At 52.0% G+C, this 21,258-nt stretch overlaps 1 protein-coding gene across 2 annotated transcripts in view; it reads left to right on the top strand.

The window, feature by feature from the left end:
- ZFHX3 (zinc finger homeobox 3) overlaps positions 1-21,258 on the top strand; it is a 125,534-nt gene that overhangs the window by 87,053 nt on the left and 17,223 nt on the right. For both annotated transcript variants that reach the window (XM_050978892.1, XM_030227512.2), the window contains exons 5-7: positions 7,431-7,538; positions 15,856-15,989; positions 16,180-16,380. In XM_050978892.1, coding sequence (XP_050834849.1) covers positions 7,431-7,538; positions 15,856-15,989; positions 16,180-16,380 — 443 coding nt within the window. The remainder of the gene's footprint in view (positions 1-7,430; positions 7,539-15,855; positions 15,990-16,179; positions 16,381-21,258) is intronic.

Here is a 21,258-nt window from a genome sequence, read left to right on the forward strand (position 1 = left end):
AACTTTGGTACTGCAGCTCTACCTGGCCATTTTTTCTGCCTGGTGAGCCTGCACAGGTATTGTCCTTGTGGTACTGAGGTGTCTGTCCATCCTGCTGGGTGTATTGGCCCTGTCCTTCTCGGGACTCCAGGCATGCTCAGCCCCTTGATCTGAAGTCCTTGCTCCCCTGCCCTGGATCAGCCCCACCACTCTGCTCCACTGCCCCATGTCTGTGTTGGGAACTTGGGGTCCAACAGGCTGCTGGGATATTTATGCCCAGTCATAAACCTGGGCACTGCAATTATGGCTTTCCCAAGTTTTTAGCTGGGCTTAAAAAAACTGAGATTGGGAAACAGTTGGGGAGGTGGAGAAAAAGGGTCAGCAAGACATTAATGAACTTTTCCTTGGAGCAATACCATGGAGAGGGAGGACAGAGTAGGAGTTATATATTAAAAAAAAAAAAAAAGAAAAAAAAACTAAACAGAAAAGGATATTTTAGTGTTTCATTTAAGTGTGATTTGTGAGGATGATGGGTTAAGGTTGTTGGGAGCTCTCTTGTGCATATTCAGCCCCTAAGGCTAAGCATGCATTAATTATAGCTCATTTTTGTTACAGTTACAGTGCTCTCAAGATGTACCTTGCTGCAAAGTTGCTAAAGTTGGCTATTAACTTCAGCTTGTCATCAGCACTGGTTTGTTTGTGGATCTCCACAGCTTTTCTGCAGTGAGCCTGTATTCCCAGTGAGCAGAAAGCTTCTCTTGCTCTACTGGCACAGTCTGGTGAGAGCCTGCAGTGCTCTTCTCCCAAGGCACACGTGGCAGGATAAGGGGAGATGGCCTCAAATTCAGCCAGGGGAGGTTTAGGTTGTGTATTGGGAAAATTCCTTCTTGGAGAGGGCAGTCCAGCCCTGGCACAGTCTATCCAGGGCAGTGGTAGAGTTGCCATCTCCGGCAGGATTTAAAGCCCACGTGGATGTGGTGCCTGGGGACGTGGGCCAGTGGGAGCCTTGACAGTGCTGGAGGAGCAGTGGGACTCAATGATCTTAGAGGGCTTTTCCAGCCCAAATGGTTCCATGATTCTACAAAAGCTGCCATTGGCTGCTCCAGTAGTTCCACCAGGTGTTTTTAGCAGAAGGCTGGGGTTGCCTTCCATCACAAAGTGGGCTAGGCACCCGTTTCCTAGGCACCTTTCCTGTGCTCCTGCCTTGTCACCTCTGCCATCCAACTCCTCCATCTTCCTCCTCCCACGGGTCCCATTGTCTCTGGACCCTTGTCCTGCAGGTCTCTGTGTGGGGACTGCTCTGTCCTCTCCCTGCAGACCTGGAGCTGGGCTCTTTTGTTTTGCTGTTGGATCTGTGTTTGTGTTTTTGCATGCATCTCCTTTCCAGCTGATTCCAGTTTGGAGCTAGGTTAAACTGTGCAAAATACTGTTTAAAAGAAAAAGAGAAAGGAACTTGTCAAGATGCATTTGTTAGATCACATTTAAAATGAAACAGAATTGAAGGTAGTTTTTGTCCAAGAAAGGGGAGGCTGAAAAGCCGTCAAGCCGCAGGAGAAAGCCCCTCCTTTGTTGTCCTCCTGACATTGAAGTGTAATTTTTCATGGTTATTTGGACTGGAAAATGGGGGGAAAGGGAGAGATGGGCTTGCGATTATTTCCCGTAAATGACAACACAATCACATCACGCTCCACTACAAACATGCTCAAGGAATTTGCCTTTTTTTTATGTTTCATGTGTGAAAATAACAGGAACCTTTCTAGTCCAACTGAAATTAAAGGGGGTAAGTCCCTGTTGGGTTTGACTGGCTTAAAATATAGCCCAGTTTGCAAAAAAAGTGTTCAGCCTTGTTGCCAGGGAGTGGGAGAATGGTGATGTTCTCCCAGGGAAGGGTTCTTGGTTGTGCATGCTCCATCCCTGGGTGTGTTCAAATTCAGGTTTGATGGGCTTGGAGCAGCCTGGTCTAATGGAAGATATCCCTGCTTATGTCAGGGGTTTGGAACACAATGGTCTTGAAGGTCCCTCCTGGGCCAAAACAATTCTGTGACTCTGATGTCCGTGTCAGCTGAGCATGCCACAGTCAGCAGTTTGTGTTTGTCAGTGAAAGCAGCAGAGATGCCCTGGCCATGCTCTGGAGTGGAGCTGTCTGGGAAATAAGTTCATTAAGCCAAGGTACATGTAGCATTATATTGTCTTCCTGCAGCCCTTTGTCAGGTGGGACTCATCCACCAGCTTGGCATCCAGGATGGAGCTCGGTGGCATTCCTCTCGTAACCTTGCTTGGTGCTGCCTTTGCACTGCTGGGAGTCCTGCTTTTCCTTTCAGGAAACAGTAGGAATGAACAAGCTGATGTAGAGTAATCCCGTTAGGAGCTGGCACAGATGGAGTTGCAGCACATGCAGGCATCCTGAGTGGGAGCTGAGGTCAGCCCCCCATCTGGGCTCTCTCTCTGCTCTGCTAGCACAGCAGAGTGTGCTGGGCCCGGGGCGTGGTGTGAGCTGGGACTGCCCTCCCCGTGCTCCTGGTGACCCTTCCTGAGCCAGCTGCACCAGGCCCTGCACGGTGACCCTGGCACAGCTCGGGGCAGCTGAGCTCATCCTGGGCTTCCAGGATGCAGGAGGGCATTGACCCACTGTGGACCTCCCTCCTCCTCCTCCTCCTCCTCCTCCTCCTCCTCCTCCTCCATATGGACCTGAAACTCTCTACACAGAGCTGGGGGGGCTTGGGTTTACACCAGTGACAGCACTGGGCTGTGGGTCAGGTTTGTACCAGTGACAGCACTGGGCTGTGGGTCAGGTTTGTACCAGTGACAGCAGTGGGCTGTGGGTCAGGTTTGTACCAGTGACAGCACTGGGCTGTGGGTCAGGTTTGTACCAGTGACAGCACCGGGCTGTGGGTCAGGTTTGTACCAGTGACAGCACTGGGCTGTGGGTCAGGTTTGTACCAGTGACAGCACTGGGCTGTGGGTCAGGTTTGTACCAGTGACAGCACTGGGCTGTGGGTCAGGTTTGTACCAGTGACAGCACAGGGCTGTGGGTCAGGTGGTGCTGGGCCAGGCTTAGCCAGCCCTCCCCTCCCCGACAGCCACGGCGTGCAGCCAGCAGCCAGGGCTCAGGCCTGTCTTTCTGTCGGCTTTTTTGGCTACTTATCCTGAAAAAGGGAGCGTCACCGATTCTTTTTGTTCCAAAGGAGAGACCCTGTGTACAATTAAAACTTGTTTCTGGTAAACCTCATTCCAGGAAAGATGAGCTTTTAACAAAAGGCTTTTGACAGCTGCAGGGTATTTCATTTTTTTAATGCCGAATGAAAAATCAATACATTTTTCTAGGTTATACATATTCAGAACAGGCTTGATATTTCCATTATAATGGAAAATGGGTGTCTGCACATCTCGCCTGTCAGAGCTGCACCGCCACATTTTCCAAGCCACTGCTAAATATTTCAAACCTGATTTGATTGTGGTTCATGACAGCTAATGTTTCTCAGCTCTCAAGCCTGCCGGAGGGTGGAGAGGCAGCGCACGCTCTTTCCCATGCCTGCATTTTCGCCACCCCAGAAATGCCCTTTATCCCTTCGGATAAGAGATCTGGGTTTGTTAAGGAAAACCTGGCTGGGAGAAGAAGAGGTGAGAGGTCAAGCTGTTCAAGCTGGTCTGGATCCCATCAGCATTTCCCGACTTCTCCAGCTCTCAGACTTCCTGGGGCTGGGAAGGGACAGACCTCGGTGGTGTGATCCTGTGCACTTGCATGCGGCAGTTTGGGTACATTCTGGTGTGTGACTGAGTCACAGCTTCCCTGACCTCTGCAGAAGTCAGATACTTGTGATTTTCCAGACTCTTCTCCTGCTCTTCCCCCTCCTCCCCCCCAACCCCCCCCCCCCCCCGCTTAGTAAATGGTTTAATTTTAAATTAAAAGGAAATACTGCTCTCTAAAATGATTTATTCATGAAGGAAGCAAAGACTCTGCCTAGGATTTTGTGTGGGGCAGGTGGATAGAGATGGAAGAGCAGCTCCTTTGGCTCCAGGGTCTGCACTACTTGCTCTCAGTGTTGACCTGGGCCCTGGCAGTGGGAAAATTCCTTTTAAAAGTTATTAATAAACCACCATGGACTCAGGTAGCTGTGGCATGGGAACCTGTGCACAGTGTGTGTTGTTTGGGTTTCTCAGGGACATGATTCCCCCATACAAATCCCACAGCAGCAGCTCTTGCACCTCTGAAGTCCAAACAGAATGTGCAGCTTTGGGGAGGAGGGGTTGGGTGGTGGTGGAAAGGTCATGGTGGTTTGGGAGTAAGTTCCCTGTCTTGCTGACACTGCTCGGTCAGGAGCTGGCCTCGGGGTGCTCGGCACACTGTGTGCAGGTGGGTCCTGTGGGCCGTGTCATGGGGACGGTGGTGGGCTCTGCTCAGTACAGGGACTCCAGTTTGTAGGGACAGTGGAAGCTCCTTGTGCTGTGCAGTGGATTGAGGGGAGGAGCAGACCTTTCCCTACCAGACTGCTGCCAGCCTGTTCTCAGAGAGGGATGCCCCAAAGGAGTACAAGGGAGGGATGGATGGATGGATGGATGGATGGATGGATGGATGGATGGATGGATGGATGGATGGATGGATGGATGGATGGATGGATGGATGGATGGATGGATGGATGGATGGATGGATGGATGGATGGATGGATGGATGGATGGATGGATGGATGGATGGATGGATGGATGGATGGATGGATGGATGGATGGATGGATGGATGGAGGGATGGATGGAGGGAGGGAGGGATGGATGGATGGATGGAGCCTTCACACAGGTGTTGGCCTTCCAGACCTGCGTGCACCGTGGAGCTGCTGCTGTGGCTCAGCAGCTGGCTCAGAGAGCGTGGGCACAGAGCTTTCAGGAGCAGGGCCTTGGCTGCTTCTGCTGTCAGCGCTGAGGTCTGTGGGCTGGAGGCTGGGTCTGACAGGGCTGTGGGTGCTGGAGGCAAGTTCTCAGCGGGTCAGAGCCCACTCAGTGCACAGAGCCAGCTTGGCTGGGGTGGCTGTCCCCACTGTCCCTGGGTGGCTGTGCTGCCAGCCAGCCTGAGCACGGTGAGCAGAGCAGACTCAGCCTCCCCAAGAGCTCTGCTGGAAGGGCAGCACGAGGAGATGAAGTTAGTGCTTCTCCCTCCCCGGGATCTGTGCCAGAGCCCCTGGCAGCAAGGGGCTGAGCAGGGCTGGGACAGGACCTACCCAGTGCTGGTTCAGTCTCCCAGAGTCTGCTCCCTTCCCATCCTGCTTTAGAAAAATTACTTTTCAGAAAAAAGCTCAGGGTGGAGCAGGAGGAGGGTTTGCAGCTGGATGTGCTGCCTGCCCTCTGCCTAGCAGAGGGTGCGGAGCCAGGAGCAGTTTGTGTCCGCAGAGGGAGCGTTCCTGGTGCAGGACTGTGGAGTGCTCTTTGCCAGAGATGTGGGGGCTCAGTCCAGGCTGCTGGTGGATGGACGTGAGGAGCTGCAGCCCCAGCAGTGCTGGGGACTTGCTGTTTGTAGCCTTGTTTTTTAATCATTTTCTCCCGTTATTGGTATTCATAGCTCACATTTTTCCGGTTACTGTCAGCCTGGGCTTTCATCCATTTTAAAGAGCTATTTTTTCCCTTGTTGATGATGATGATGGTATAAAGACAGATGGTGTAACTGCTTATGAATGTCCTATTTTATTCCCCTCGAACCAGACAGCACACTGGAAGACACGTATTATTTCCACATGCTCAGGTTAGAGCCCAGACAGCGGCTGAGCCTGGCTCGCCCTTCCTCTTCCTCCCATGCCGATGCTGACACCTCCGGGTCGCAGCCGGGAGTGCCGCTGCGCCAGGCGCCCTTTGTTGTGCTCCGGGCCGGGGGCTGGGGCTGTGCCATGGGGGGCCAGGGCCAGGGCACTGGGTGATGTGCTGTATCTGGGTGATGATGCCGTGGGCATGCTCTCCAGAGGGCCTCGGAACACCTGAGCCAGCAAAGAATGGTTTAAATGATGATTTAAATTAAATGTAGAAATCCGTTACCAAAGGTTTTTAATAAAACCAGCTAAAATCTGCTTTCATGGCAGCTGCCCCAGCTGAAGGGACACCCTTGCCCTGTGTGAAGTGGTTTGAAGGCACCAGGGTGGTGGGGTTGGGGTGGGGATGGTTTGTTGTGTTTTTTTCCCTAGAGTGGAAAAAAGATTGGAATTTTAATTTCTGAAATGTGAGCCCAACTGCTGGTTTCACATCCCTTCTCCCAGCAAACCTGAGCACTCAGCGCTCATGGCAGACTGCCCATCTCACCCCTGCACCAGTGATATGTGTCTTTCTACATGTTGGATGCCTTTGTCAACACTGCCACCCATCTCCCCTCTCACTCCCAGTGTAGGCTGTCATATCCTCTAACGACACTGCTGAGTATCTGCAAGCTGCTAATACATACTTTTAATCTGAATTTCTAGCCCTTGTTAGGAGGAGGATGGGGGTTGGTGCTTGAAGCCATTAGGTGGTGCAGGTAAATCTCAGGATTGCGTGGGTTCATGGGGTTTACCATGACCAAATAGTGTGAGTTAAAATTCTAAACTATCCTGCCTGAAAATCGGTATAATGGCCTGAAAGTGCCTCTGTTAGCCCAGTGGTGGGGTAACCCCTGTCAGTTACAGGGACTGTATGTTAACACCCGTGACAGCAGATGATAACGTGGCTGTTACACCCTGGTGTAAGGGGTCTGGCAGCCACAGCTCTCTCTCCCAGAGCCCCACCTGACCAGGTGCCTTGGAGTGGAGCTGCCCCACACATTCTGTGCCCGTTATGGGCAGGACCATGGTGCTCCATGTTCTGAGCTTTCAGCATTTCACTGAGTGTTTCCTTTGTGCTTTTGCACCTGCATGGTGCTGCCTGGATTTGCGGGCTCTTCCCTTGCTGGGATGAAGGCAAGGCTGCCAGCGTGTTCCTCCTGTGCCTCGTGTCTGGGCTGGGGCTGCAGCAGACCAGCCTGCTCCAAGCATGGTCTGGGCAGGAGGGATGTCATTGGTCTGCAGTGGCTCTGGCGTCTTGGTGAGCAGGGTCAGTACTGCACCCTGTCCCTGGGTCTGGGGAGCTTGAGATGGGGATGAGGAGGAAGGATGAGGCTGAAGGTGCTGCAGGCTCAGGTCACTCGCCCATGCTTCTGTAATGCCTGCTGTGTCTGGGTAGACCCTTCTTGTGTAGAGAGCCATGTCACTGTACATGACACCTCAGGGGACCTCAGCAGCTCCAGGGCAGAAGTAGGTGAGGTTCGTTTTGTTTTCATCTCTCAGTTCTTTACAGTTTCTGCCTTGACCAATAAGCAGGTGTGCTGGGAGAGCACTGGGGTATGCTGATGGCCTGCCACCCAACACTTGTGCACAGCCTTAGCTGTTGCTGTTACTCTTTGGCAGCTACCTATTCTTCCGTACTGCCTTCCATGCCTGTGTCACACTTTCTGCTTTTCTTGTTTCAGAAGAACCCAGTGAAGATGCGGAAGGGCCCAATGAAACAGCTGGTGATGCTGAGGAACCTGCCAAGGAGCAAGAGAGTGGAGGGGACAAGGACCAGAGTAAATGGACAGGTATGACTCTGTGATTTAGCAGAGGTGGTGTTTGGTCCTTCATTTTCTTCAAATCCAGGAAGGGGAGGTGGAAAAAACAGTGGTCCACAAAACTGTTTTTGGCTGACCACAATATGGCAGTGTCAGTGCGACATAAGTGTCACCCTCTGTGAAGGCTTTCAGTAGATGGAGTTGTGGTGGGTCAGGCTGGGCCGGGGTGCTCTGGGACTGGCCCCAGGCAATGTGGATCAATAGCTGGGAGAGGAGGGAGGAGAAGGGCACAGCCCCTCCTGCCAGCCGCCAGCACCTGGTGGGATCAAGTGTGTCGTTTGATGATTCTGTGATTGCTCCACCCTGGAGAGGGCCATCCATCTTCCACCCTCATCTGGTCCTCGCTGCCCTCGTCAGCACTTCTGGGTCCAGACCCGGAGGTGCTGAAGGTGGCATTGATTTTCCTTGGCCCAGGACACAGCAGTTCTGGCTCCAGGTCCCGTGTGTTGGCAGGCTCAATGTTGGTCAGTGCAATGCCTCAGAAACCCTCAGAAACATTCCTTCCAGGCAGCCTCTCCTGCTGCCTTCATGGTGCCTCTTGGAGAGCCCCGAGCAAAGATACATTGTCTTAAATTGTCTTCCCAAAATGGGATGTGGTATATCACCTGGACAGTTACAGTCTTAGCCCATCTCAGCCTCAGACAGTGGAAGATGTGTCCCGAGAAGGGAAGAGAGCAAGCTGGGCCCTGTGGCTGGTGAGGTTTGTGCTCTCAGGGTGGGCTGTACTCGCTGAGGTTGCTCAGTGTGTTCCTTCCCATCACATACTGATTCTTAACCTGGAAATGCAATTTGGCTTGGCTGTAGGTGGTCTTTAGTCTCAGTTCGTTGTGTGGGATTGTGTGATGCTCAGCACAACCATTTTGTGAAGTGTCACAGACAGATGTAAGTTTTCTTTATTGATTAAATCTCTTCAGGGGTAAATAGGGCTCTTTGCCCAAACCTTAAGCTTTGCCCAAAGCATTTAAAAAGCCTGATCTGTGTGCAAACTTTATATCTCAAAATATGAGGAGCCTGCTTTTTAAACCCTTTTCTGTACAGAAACTCTGAATCTGGATGGCTTAATTTCTTCAATCTGCCAGTGAAATTCCTAACACAGTGTTGGTGAGCCAAGGAGCAGATCAGAAATGGGACAGCTCCATGGGGTCTGCAAAGGGAGCTGTGGGGAGGACACAGAGCAGGCTGTGAGCCCATGGGGCGTGGGACCACAGCCTTGTGTGAGCCAAGGTGTGTGTGATGGGCTCAGGCTGCTCCCAAACGTGCAACACCACCCCCTGAGCTTAAAGCCAGGTTGTGTTTCCAACAGCTGCTGTCCAGCCAGTGTGCAAAGTAGGCACCACACCTTGCTCTTGTTTCTGCTCTTGTCCCTCGAGGAACATGAGTGTGTTGACAGTCCTCCTGGACCTCAGACATGGGAAGGAACAGAAGCTGGCTCAGGTTATGCCTGACAGCCCCAGAAGAGAAGGGTGCAGGGACACAAAACCTGGTACCAGTGGAGCCGTGAGCAGGGAGGGGAGCATGCAGTTCCAGGAAGCTCCCCGAGGAGGAGGAGGCTGGTGACACAGAGCAGGAGGGGGAGGCTGTGACCACAGTGTCATAAAACTAAAGAACGTGAAGCCCTCTTTGCGTTTCCCTCACTGAGCAGAGCAGCACAGCCTGTGTCAGCAGCAGCCTGTCCCCAGCTCCCAGGGATGGGCTGCAGAGCACTTGTGATGCTGAACGCTGTCCCTGACCTGCTGCTCTGTACCTGGGTGCTGGGACTCAGTGCCTGGAGCATATCAAACCTGCCAGCTGCCCTCCCTTGTGCTGTGCAGAGAGGGGAGGTGCAGTGAGGGACTGACAGGGCTTGTCCCTGGCGGAGGGAGTGGCTGGGGAACTGTACACCTGCCATCTCTGCCCCAGATTTTCCCGGGAATTGACCAAACAACTGTTTGTAAGTGCTGATGGGAAGATAATGAGATGAGGAGCAGTCGACACAGATTTGTCAAGAACAAATCATGTCAACACGACCCAATTTCCCTTCATGTGAAGAAGGTCCTGTTTGGAGTCAGTGTCTCCTTGGGAAGGCTTTCAGTGCCACTTTTCAGGACAGGCTGAAGTGAAGCACAGACAGAGCAGTGTAGGTGACAATACTGCACCATTGGTGGGTTTTGTTGGTACTGAAAAGCTCTCCATTCCTGAGCTGGGCTGTTGGGGAGGCTGGGCAGCAATTTCAGAAAGCCCAAACATCAGGGAAAGCCCAGAACAGTGCAACATCAGTCAGGAGGAGAAAATGGAATGAACAGGCTTATTTGACCCGAAAGAAGACCAAAGAGGAGGACAAGATAAGTCTCGTGCATGAAATGCTTCTGAAAGGAAGGAAATTATTTGTTCTCCATGTTGAGGATACAGACAACAAGACACAAAGGGCTTAAATTGAAGGGAGAAAGATTGATGTTAGATAAATTTTTAAAAGTCCTCCTGTACAGCCTGTGGCTTAAGCACTGCAGTGGGTTTTCTGGGAAGGCTCCTCAGAGGTCTTTCAAGAAGATTATAGAGGAGCTGCCATCAGGAATAGGGCAGGCTTAGTCTGTCCTGCTTTGGATGGACAGGCTGACCTTAGGAAGAGCCTCTGAGCCAGGTGTGAAGATGGAGAAGCAGGAGAGGCGTGGGCTGAAAGCCAGTGATGGGGCATGTGAAAGCGGAGGGCAACAGACTTTTGCTGCTCACCACCTGCAATTTGATTGTTATGTTCCTCAGCAATTTACATCCCTTTGTGCTTCAGTTTCCTCACTGTGCACAGGGGATTTATTTCTTCCACTCTCTTAAAGGTTTGCAAGCTATGTAACAAGACCCTGAGTTCCTTTGCCCATCTCCCTGCCCCAGCCCAGGGTGAGTGCTGCACCTCGGCAGGTACAGTCCAGGTGCAGCCTGTGCTGGCGTTAGTGTCAGCACCAAGGAGAAAACCTCTGTTCCCACTGTAAACTTGTCAAAGTGTCTCAACTGCAAAATAAGTGTATTGATTCATTCTTTCTATCTAAAATGCAATAATGTGAAGCAGAAACATTTTTTTAGGTGATACTTTTCAATTGAATATAGTTGGGGAAAAGTCCATCCCATAGAAGGACTTATTGGAGCTTGATTTTTACAGAAATCTCTGTGGTTTCAGGAAGGTTCTGGAAGATGGCAGTGCCTCCACAGCAGAGCAGGGAGATGCTGTGTGCCTGATGACTCAGTGTTAGACATTATCTCGTCATGGCTAATGTGAAATTCACCACAAGCAAACCATCAAGAGGGAAAGGCATTGTGGCTGATCCCAATTCCATTTCTAAGGCAGAATGTAGATGGTGGATACTCAGCTGAAGCCCTGCTCCTTGCAGTACAAGGCCTCTCAGATTTGCAGTGGGGCTGGATCATGTCTCTGACAGAGAGCCCCATCACCAGCAGTGACCCAGCTACCAGAGGCTTCCTTAATGCACTCTCCGTTGGGTACATGGAGAATATCAGGGGTTTTTCCACAAAAACAAGAAACAAAGTCTACTTAAAATATAGATTAAAATGAAATCTTTCTGGAGGACTGGCCTGAAGGGCTTTTATTTTTGTTAATGATTTTTTCTTTTTTTTTTTTTTTTTTGTCCGTGATGCTCACCTAACAGAGCAATTAGTGCAATGGACCGTCCCTGATTCGAATCCGTGGTAGATTGCTATTAAAGGAAGTATTAATGGGCTGCTGAGAGCTGGGAAATTGTTGCAGAAAAGTGTGTTTATGGAGTATGGTGCTGGCAGGCATGATTTCAATTGGATTTGACATGTTTAACATAAATGTATACTGCACAGCTCCTGCAGTTTATGAATAATTCCTACAGGCCGACTGCCTTTCTAATTACTGAAATTGAAAAAAACAGGTCAGGCACATCCTGACGGAAATCTATTCCTGCTCCTCCCCCCGGCTGCTTTTTGCTGCTTTTTTTTAATATCTGGCGTTTGTGGAGCACTTAATGGCCGGGATGGGGCCTGAGAGGCTGCAGGAGGGGACCAGGGCACGATGGAGCCACTGAGCACCGGCGCCTGAGCCAGGGCAGCCAGGGAGAGGGGATGGGAGACAAGGACTGGGAGCTTGCCTCTCACTGTTTTCCAAGGATATGTGAAACACAAAAGGCTCCTGGGTGGCAGCTCCAGCTCAGAAATATGTCTGGGCTGGGTGGCTCCATGCAGCTGCTGGCTGAGCCCTGGGCAGGCTGGGCTCTGCCAGCATTGGAGGTGCTGCAGGAGAGGTCTGTGGTGCCAGGCAAAGCCCACCTCCAGGAGCCCCTGGTGCTGCTTGGCATCTCACAGAGGCATCTGCTGGGTGTTTCGTGTTCATAGGGGGCAAGGCAGGGAAGCCTGGTGGCAGCTGGAGCTTCTGGATATGAATATTTAATAGTAATTCAGCTGTGGGTACTCGCTGCAGGTGGGAAGGTATGACACAGCATTAGAAAAACAAATTATTCAGCCATTTTGGGGCTGTGAAGCAGGAGTGAGGATGGGTGCAGAGTGCACCGAGCATGGGACATTTACCTGTCAGCTGAGTTACTGTCAAGTACAGAGCTGAGAAACACTGCAGGGCAACAGGTAGTGCACAGGCCTGATGGTGTGGCTACAGCAGCTGATTGGAATGGAAGTTCCTTTAGGGAGTGGGGAATTAAACAGTGTTTGGGGAGGACATGCTGGCTCTGTGTTACTGAGGAGGTGGCAGTGCTGCAGCAACTCTGGGTGCCCTTCCCCAGCAGTCCGTGTGGGCTCTGGCCATTCCTGCATCAAGGCAGTTTCTGGAGGATGGATGAACAGATAAACTAGCCCTGGATTTCAGGAGACACACAGGAGCTGTGAGGGCACAGGGGGCAGAGGCCTTGGGCATTGATGGCACAGGGCTGTGTGGCACACTAGCACAGTAGCAGCTCCCACTGGTCCGAGGACTGATGGCTCCAAGAACTCACTGAGGTGATTTGAGGAAGGAGGCACCACCAAATGCAGAATGCTATTTTCCATCAGGCAGTGAAAGCACAGTTCCCTGGTCTCGCTGAGAAGTTCCCCAGGCCAGCAGCTAGACTTCATGGCAAGGAGTTTTTGGGAGGCTGGTGGTGTTTAAATCAATGGCAATAGCAGAAACCCCACTGTAAATTTCTAGGGCAAGTGGCAAGCTGGTTTACGGAATGCAGGGAGATGAGAACCTCTGGCTTACGGAAAGCAGCATGAATTAATAATCATTTAATTGGCTTTTCCATTATGTTGCTTGGTTGGGAGATGGAAGTTTAGATGAAGGGGCTGTCAGTGATACTTTAGCTAAAAGAATCTGATGGGTAGGAGGTGGGTGGTGACTTCCTTCCCACCAGGATGGAGAGCAGCAGTTTAGGGGCTCCATGCTGGCTTTGCCTCTGGAACCAGCAAAGGAAAGGCCCCCACTTGCAAGGAAGTGCCCATGTCACCTCTGGAATGTACCCAGGGAGGATCTCTCCTCCTCCTGAGAAAAGCAGGAGCTGCTGAGAAGAGCGAGAAGATCAGTAGATCTCCAAAGTGCTGTGGCAGCCCTGCCCCTTTGCACTTGGCTTTAGGGGACATTTTTTGAGAAACCAGGTCTCAGTGAATCTGAACTAAATCCACCTAAAGAGTCAAAGTAACCACAATACCATCCGATATGCAGATGTACATCTTACTTTAAAGCAAATTCCTTTTCCTGCCCTGCGAGGCCTGGAAAAGGCCTGGAAGTGAGATGCTGGCACAGGGAGTGTCCCCGTGTGCTCCAGTGTCACTGAGCCCCTCGAGGCCGTGGCCTTCTGGACATTCTGTCCTGTCCTCTCTGCACAGACAGAAGGTCCCAGCTGTGCTAAGAGTTCTGCAGGGAGACACCAAGCCATGTCCTCCTTTCTCCTGGTAGCAGAGAGTTCTTAATTCCTTTGATCATCTGTGATGTGGACTGAATGTGTCATTTTGTGCATTTGACTGTTTGTCAACAACAAGCTTCGGTCTTGGTGTTAAAATTCCCAGCTGAGCTGTCAACTCAAAAACTAATACTTAAAATATCCTATGTGCAACAAATCAGTTATTCTTGGGTCTGGACAATCATCAATAATTCTAGTTTTGAAGGATTAAGGTTATGGGGTTGGACTAAGTGATTTAATGAAATTGGACACTTAGGAGATGGTACATTTTAATTACCTGTTACTAATTCTAAGCAGGCTGCTTCACAGTAGAAAGGAGAAGAGAAAATACCCTGCTGTGACTCCCAAGGTTGGAGCTGGAGCTCAGCAGCCTGGGGTGGCTGATGGTTGGGCTGAATTCAGTCACTGCATCCAGAAACACTCCACTGGTGAGCAGCTGGCAGTGGTCAGTGCCCAGGGACACAGTGTGACCCACGGGAGCTACAGTCACCACCTAGAGGGGTCTGAAGGGACCCGAGGCTGTGACTGTCATTGTTATCCCCGCCCAGTGCAGGTCTAGAGCAGGGCTCCCATGGCTGTGCCAGACCACCCTGCTGGCTCTTGGTGGTGGTGCCTCCTCCCCAAACCCTCCAGGAGGGACTGTGTTCCTCAGTGGAGGAGCAGCAGAGTGGTGCCGTGTTCCCAGTGCTCCAAGCACGTTTATTATAGGAAGCAGGGAAGGTCAGCTCTGGCCCTGCAGACATCTTAAAGCCATTTCCAGTTCTGAACCACAGGGAGAGTCTCAGTTCAAGCAGGGAGCTGAGCAGAGCAACCCGTCATTCTGTGAGGGCAGAGCAGCGTCTGTGATGGTGTCCATCAGTCAGCACTGACACTGCAAGCTCATTCCAGCCCTGCTTTGGATGTTTTTGTGGAGTTGGCAGCACAGCAGAGTCCTGGGTTTGTAGCCCAGGTGCAGCCAGGACTGTACATGCACACGTGGAGGCTGCTGCCCGGCCAGGCACGAAGCACCAGGCATGCAGCCAGCAGTGCTGTGGGGAACACGGTCATTTCCAAGCCCATTCAGTATGGACAAGCCTACCAGGAGAAATTCAGCAGTCCCAGATCCTCTGATCTCTGCCCCCCTCTGGCAGTACTGCTACCTGTAGTTGTTTTCCCCCTCCCTGAACTTGCTTTGCCTGTATTCAGCTGAATGCAGCAATGGGGACTGGAAGGGAAGGTAGTTAGGAATGAGAATTCTCCATACTGCTGTGATGCAGTATGTTTGGAATTGCAGCTCGTGGCAGTGCACAGATGGGTCTTTGGGAAGGAGGCAGTTGGCTGGGATCTGACTCTTGGTGGTATGGTCTGAAACAAGGAGCAGACACCAGCGGGTTCACAAGTTGAGTAGGAGAAAGGGGGAAGAATATGGGGGACTGGCCTGAGAATGCTGCAGCGCCTTGTTAATCGGCAGCTGATCCATCATATTAAATATCCAGCTGTCAGATATTACCTTTCAAGTGAAAATGAATAACTCCCATTAAGGGCAAAATGGGTTTGAAGTCGATTCGAGACAGATTAAAGTACCGTTATGAATGTGTGTTCGGGGAGGAGGAGACGGGGGCTGTGTATAATATACTTGTCCTTACAGTTTTTAAATAATAGATGTCCCACAAATTTATGTACTGAAGGCAGCCAGGGTTCGGGGGAGGAGAAAGGTCAGGGATGTGCTTCTCCCAGTGCCACGAGCACTGTTTTGCTGTTGACTTTAGGGCTCATTTGCCTTTATCTGTTTGGCTGAACAAAACAGCTTTTTCTTGGCTTATCACAGTGGGAATGTTTGGGTCCCCTTGGCCAGGGACCATGTGCTAGGAAGCATCAGATTTGCTCATTCCTCTGGAGGCATGGGCTGAGCCAGCCAGAGCTGTCCCAGCAGCACCACTGCAGCCAGCACGGGTGCCATCGATGGGGCTGACAGCCACAACCACCAGCCCTCTCCAGGGCAAATGCATTTCAGAGTGTCTGTGTGTAGAATGTCCTGGGCTGTGAGTTCTACCTTACCGAGTGAGTCCAGCTGCTCCTGGAGGTGACACATGGGCCTTCACCATCCAGCTAAGCATTTGTGTGTCCAGTGCAGCCGCAGGCCCAGAGTCTTCTGCACCTGCAGGTTGTAAGCATCCTCCAGAAACTGCTGAGATCTTTCTGCTTGTGGCCACCAGTGACACAGTTCCTGTGCTGTGGGAGATGAGCAAGAGGGAATTGGTTTTGGCCTGGTGTGCACTGAGGACATAGGTCAGTCCTCAGATTCATCCTCCTCCAAGTCCTTAGGGTGCGTGTCGAGCAGTAAATGGAAGCCCTGTCGTTGTCCAGCCCAGGCCTCTGTGGGGTGTGCTGATGTTCTTGGCTTTCTGTTGCAGCACCAGCCAGCCAGCCAGAGAAGGAGCTGACAGAGCCTCCAGCATCCTCCAAGCGGATTTCGTTCCCCAGCAGCTCTGAGTCACCTCTCTCCTTTAAGTGGTCAAAAACTTCAGAGGAGACCAAATCAGAGCAGGTAAGGCGGAAGAACCCGTCTCTCTGTGCAGGTAGTGTGTTTCCAATGTGCCAAAAGCAAAGAATAAAATGGGAGGAAAAGGATGAAAGGCATTAACTGGTGGTAGAAGGCATCAAATTATTGAAGCCTGGCTGTAAGAGAGGAAAGTAGCACCTGGAAGAGCTGTGTGATTCATTTGTCTGCTCTGCAGATGTACCAGTGTCCGTATTGCAAGTACAGCAACACAGACGTGAACCGGCTGCGGGTGCACGCCATGACCCAGCACTCGGTGCAGCCCATGCTCCGCTGCCCTCTCTGCCAGGACATGCTGAACAACAAGATCCACCTGCAGCTGCACCTCACCCACCTGCACAGCGTGTCACCTGACTGTGTCGAGAAACTCATCATGACGGTAAGTGGCTGTGTAGGCAAGCATGGCTGCTGCCACCCCAGCATGTCCATTGCCATCCCAGCATATCCTCTGCCATCCCAGCATATCCTCTGCCATCCCAGCATATCCACTGCCATCCCAGCATATCCACTGCCATCCTGGCATATCCTCTGCCATCCCAGCATATCCACTGCCATCCCAGCATATCCACTGCCATCCCAGCATATCCACTGCCATCCTGGCATGTCCTCTGCCATCCCAGCATATCCACTGCCACCCCAGCATATCCACTGCCACCCCAGCATATCCACTGCCATCCCAGCATATCCACTGCCATCCCAGCATATCCTCTGCCACCCCAGCATATCCACTGCCACCCCAGCATATCCATTGCCATCCCAGCATATCCACTGCCATCCTGGCATATCCTCTGCCATCCCTGCACATCCACTGCCATCCCAGCATATCCTCTGCCATCCCAGCATATCCACTGCCATCCCAGCATATCCACTGCCATCCCAGCATATCCACTGCCATCCCTGCATATCCACTGCCACCCCAGCATATCCACTGCCACCCCAGCATATCCACTGCCATCCCTGCACATCCACTGCCACCCCAGCATATCCACTGCCATCCCAGCATATCCACTGCCACCCCAGCATATCCACTGCCATCCCAGCATATCCACTGCCATCCCAGCATATCCACTGCCATCCCAGCATATCCACTGCCATCCCAGCATATCCACTGCCATCCCAGCATATCCACTGCCATCCCAGCATATCCACTGCCATCCCAGCATATCCTCTGCCATCCCAGCATATCCACTGCCATCCCAGCATATCCACTGCCATCCCTGCATATCCACTGCCACCCCAGCATATCCACTGCCATCCCTGCACATCCACTGCCATCTCGGCATGTCCTCTGCCATCCCAGCATATCCACTGCCATCCCAGCATATCCACTGCCATCCCAGCATGTCCTCTGCCATCCCAGCATATCCACTGCCATCCCAGCATATCCACTGCCATCCCAGCATGTCCTCTGCCATCCCAGCATATCCTCTGCCATCCCAGAATGTCCACTGCCACCCTGGCATGTCCCCTGCCATCCCCACAAAGATGAGGAGCAGAGAGTTGCTGTGGCAGCAGCCCCTTCACCTGTCAGAGCTCTGCCGTCGAGGTGTGCTGCACCCTGGTATGTTGTGTCCCTGCTTGAGCCATGTGAAGCTCAACTGTTGAGTGATTTCACTGTGAAATCAGAATAAATACAATTTCCTTGACCTTGTGAGGTCAGTGCCTCAGATGGCAGCTTGTGCAAAAGCTTCTGGAAGATCCAGCAGCTGATGGGATATATTGTCCCTGTTGTTTCTTTGGTACAATACTCAATGCAAGGTTGTGTCTACATTTAAGAACTTTCATTAAGTATATAAAATAAGTGTTTCTTTTGATTCCTGCCAGTTCTTTCTCTTTGTGTTTCTTTTTCTTGCACCCTGTTCCTGCTTGTTTTCTCCCTTCCTTGCTAGTTCTTGGCACTGGGGCTGAATAACATGGTGTTTGTTGTAACACTGATGTTCTTCACCAGCTCCCTCCTGTGTCATCTTCTGAGCAAAGACATGCAACGTGACCCAGCTGTTCTCTTACAGTTTTCTTGTCTTCTCTTTCTGTCACTCTTCCTCTCTACAACTCCCTGAAAGAAGGTTGGAGCCAGGTGGGGTAGGTCTCTTCTCCCACTAAACAAGTGACAGGACAAGAGGACTGGCTTCAAGCTACACCAGGAGAGGTTTAGATCGGATACTTGGGAAAATTTCTTCATGGAAAGAGTTGGAAAGCCCTGGCACAGGCTGCCTCCGGAAGCAGTCACCACTATGGATGTAGTCACCATCCTTGGCAGTGTTCAAAAATCATGTGGATGTGGCATTTGAGGACACAGTTTAACCACGGTGGTAGTGTTGGGTTGATGGCTGGACTTGGAAGATGAAGGGTCTTTTCCAGCTTTCAGGATTCTGTGATTCCTTTTGTGACTCCTTCTTGAAGACAGGGGTGACAGAGTCACGGAATCATGAGTGGTCTTGGGAGGGACACTGGAGCTGCTCCAGTCCAACCTTCCTGCTCAGGCAGGGTCCCTTGAGCGTGGTGCTCAGGGATTGTGTCCAGACAGCATTTGGGTACATCCAGGAAAGGAGATTCTCTCTGGGCAACCTGTTCCTGTTCCCACTCCCTAAGTGCCTTTATGTTTTCACCTTCCTGCTTGGCATTACTAGCTGCCTGTCTCCTCAGGGCTTCTCAGGATGAGCTCTGCCCAGCCTGTGCACCCCGCTCACAGAGCTGTCCCATCCCTGACCATGGCCTCTGTGACCTGGGTCCATTTCACTGGCGCTGCTCAAGTGTGGAAACACCTTCTGAGGATTTGAACAGCCCTTGTTCACCTCTTAATTGCATTGGTGGCAGGTGTTTTGGCTTTCTAAGAGCAGCAAGCAGAAGCCAAGCCCCTTTCCTAGGCCAGTGGGCGTAGCCAGTTTGCTCAGGGTGGCTGTCACGCTGGTGTGGAGGGGTTTGTTTTGAGCCTGGCAGGGTGCCTGGGCAGGGTGTGTGGTCTGCAGCAGGAGTGTTGGGCTGGTCTGTCCTCAAGCGCATCTGTGTCCTCCAGGATATGAGGGAATGGGAGGAGCTCAGGACACTGCAGAGCAGGCCAGGCACAGTCCCTTAGGTGAGCTTACTTACTGTGCTAGATTAGGGCCACAGGGCTCTGCAAGGATGGCAGAGACTGGCCCAGCCACGATGCTCATCCTCATACGTGTTCTGGTTTTCCCACTTTCTTCCCTTTGGCACCTAGAGACACGTTGCCTCTGGTTGCCTCTTCTCCTCCAGGTCTCACAGCACGGGGTGAAGAAGGTGGGTCTTTTTCTATTCTACGACAATATTTTGAGGCATCAGTATGGTTTGTGCAGAACATGGCAGCATGGGAGGGCCCTGACTGGGCTCGTTGTCATGAGGATCCATCTGGGTCTGCCGGGTGTGAGCGCGGCGTGCGGGAGTCGCAGCCCCGTGACGGAGCCGGTCCCTCGCGAGGCAGCGTCTGCTCCGCGCTGGAGGAGGCTCAGTTAATAACACCTTATCAGACGCCGTTCAGGAACCTGCAGTGTCTAATATGTCTGTTGCCATGGTAACGGCTCCTGCTTGCGCTCAGCATCTCCGAGCTGCCTGGTCGTGCTCCCTCCTTTTCATATCCGTGAGCAGCCGGGCTGGCTGTCCCACGGGACCCCCCTGTCCTCCCACTGGCCCCACGGCAGGGACAGGGGCTGCTGGGGCTGCCTGGGGAACAGAGCACATGCCGTGCCCCACAGGCACAAGGCTGGGGCTCACACTGTCCTCCCATCTCCTGCAGCTTCCCTTCTGTGGGGCTGCTGGATGAACGTAGCCAAGCTCTCTCTCTGTGGCACCGCGGCCTCTCTGGGCAGGGCCAGGCGCCATCGTGCCCGCCGCCGCCCCTGCCTGGCCCGCCGCACTCGGAGGGTGAAGTGCAGTTTGCTGATTACAAGACTGATGGGCTGGAGCTGGGAGAGAGGATGGCTTCCCAAGAGCCTCTGGGAGTGGGAGCTCTCCCTCCTCCCACAGCCAGCCTTATCCTTCTACACATTTCTGTCTCGTCATCTCTGCTGTCAGCTTTCTCTTCCTCAGTTTAAGGCATCTTCCCAGTGTTCCAGTCATCTTTCCATCTGTTTCTTTTCTCCCTTGCTCCAGGAATCATTCCTGCCCATCCCTACCATCTCACTTCCCCCTCCTGCTATCTTTACATTTTTACCCTCTTTCCCATTGTCTTTTCTTATTGCTCTCTCCCTTCTGCTGTCACTCAATTTTTCTCTCTCCCTCCTTTTCGCCCCCTCCCTCTCCCCCCTTTCTCTCTCACTCTGTGTCTCATTCTCCATCTCGGATGAAGGTAATGAAAATAATCGGGCTTCATTAATTCTGAGCCCTGTGAGATGATAGCCATTTGGAGCCATGTTTGCCAATTAGATGGTCTAAATTAGAAGTGACCTTGGTATACTGCCATCACTTTGCCTCTCAGAGTCTAATGAAGCTTTTCACTCCAGCACCCTCTCTCTCTCTCTTTGTAATGGAAATTACCTCCTTTGTCTGGTGGGGAACCTTCCCTCCCGTCTGTAATTCCCCTGGTTTCATAGACATGGGGACAGTGATGTACCTCCTCAGACCTCTTCTAGAGGTTTTCTTTTAGAGCCGCGTGATTTCAGCATTTTGGGTTATATTCAGGGGAACCATCCCCCTGTTTGGTGTCCATGGACAGTCGGCACAGGCAGGCGTGGTGTGAGAGGAGCTGGCTGCTCTCACCAGCTAGGAGTAATTGTTTGGACATGTCAGCAATATGCAGGTGTTATGTTGGTGGGTGTTGGGCTCTGAGCCTCCAGCCGTGCACACAAGCAGCTCTGCGGTTGGTTGGTAAAAATCCAGTAGATCCAGTGGTGGCGGGAGCCGTGCGTGTCACTGCTGGAGGTTGGTTGTCATCAGTGAGGAGTGGGCCCGCTGGTGGTTCTGCAGAGCGGTGACAGGTTTGTAGGTGTCAGGGTGTGTGCATGCTGGTGGGGCAGGGAGGCAGGAGACCTGACCCATCAGCCCCCAGGTGCTCTCTAACAGTCACTGCCAGGCCACTGTGTCCATAGAAATGGCCACTGAAGTGGGGTGCACCTGCCTCTCCATGGATCTCACCATCATAAAGACATTTTATCTGCTAAAGGGGTCTGAATTTCACCCAAAAGGTGGGGTTCTTGGAAGCAGAGAGGCTTGTCCAGCAACTTTGCATCCTTTAAGGACCTTCTGTGTGGTAACAGGAGGAGAACTTAGAGGGACCTTAGCCGTCAGAGCTGCAGGGGATGGT

This window comes from Serinus canaria, chromosome 11, assembly GCF_022539315.1.
Source record: "Serinus canaria isolate serCan28SL12 chromosome 11, serCan2020, whole genome shotgun sequence".
In the NCBI taxonomy this organism is placed as follows: domain Eukaryota; kingdom Metazoa; phylum Chordata; class Aves; order Passeriformes; family Fringillidae; genus Serinus; species Serinus canaria.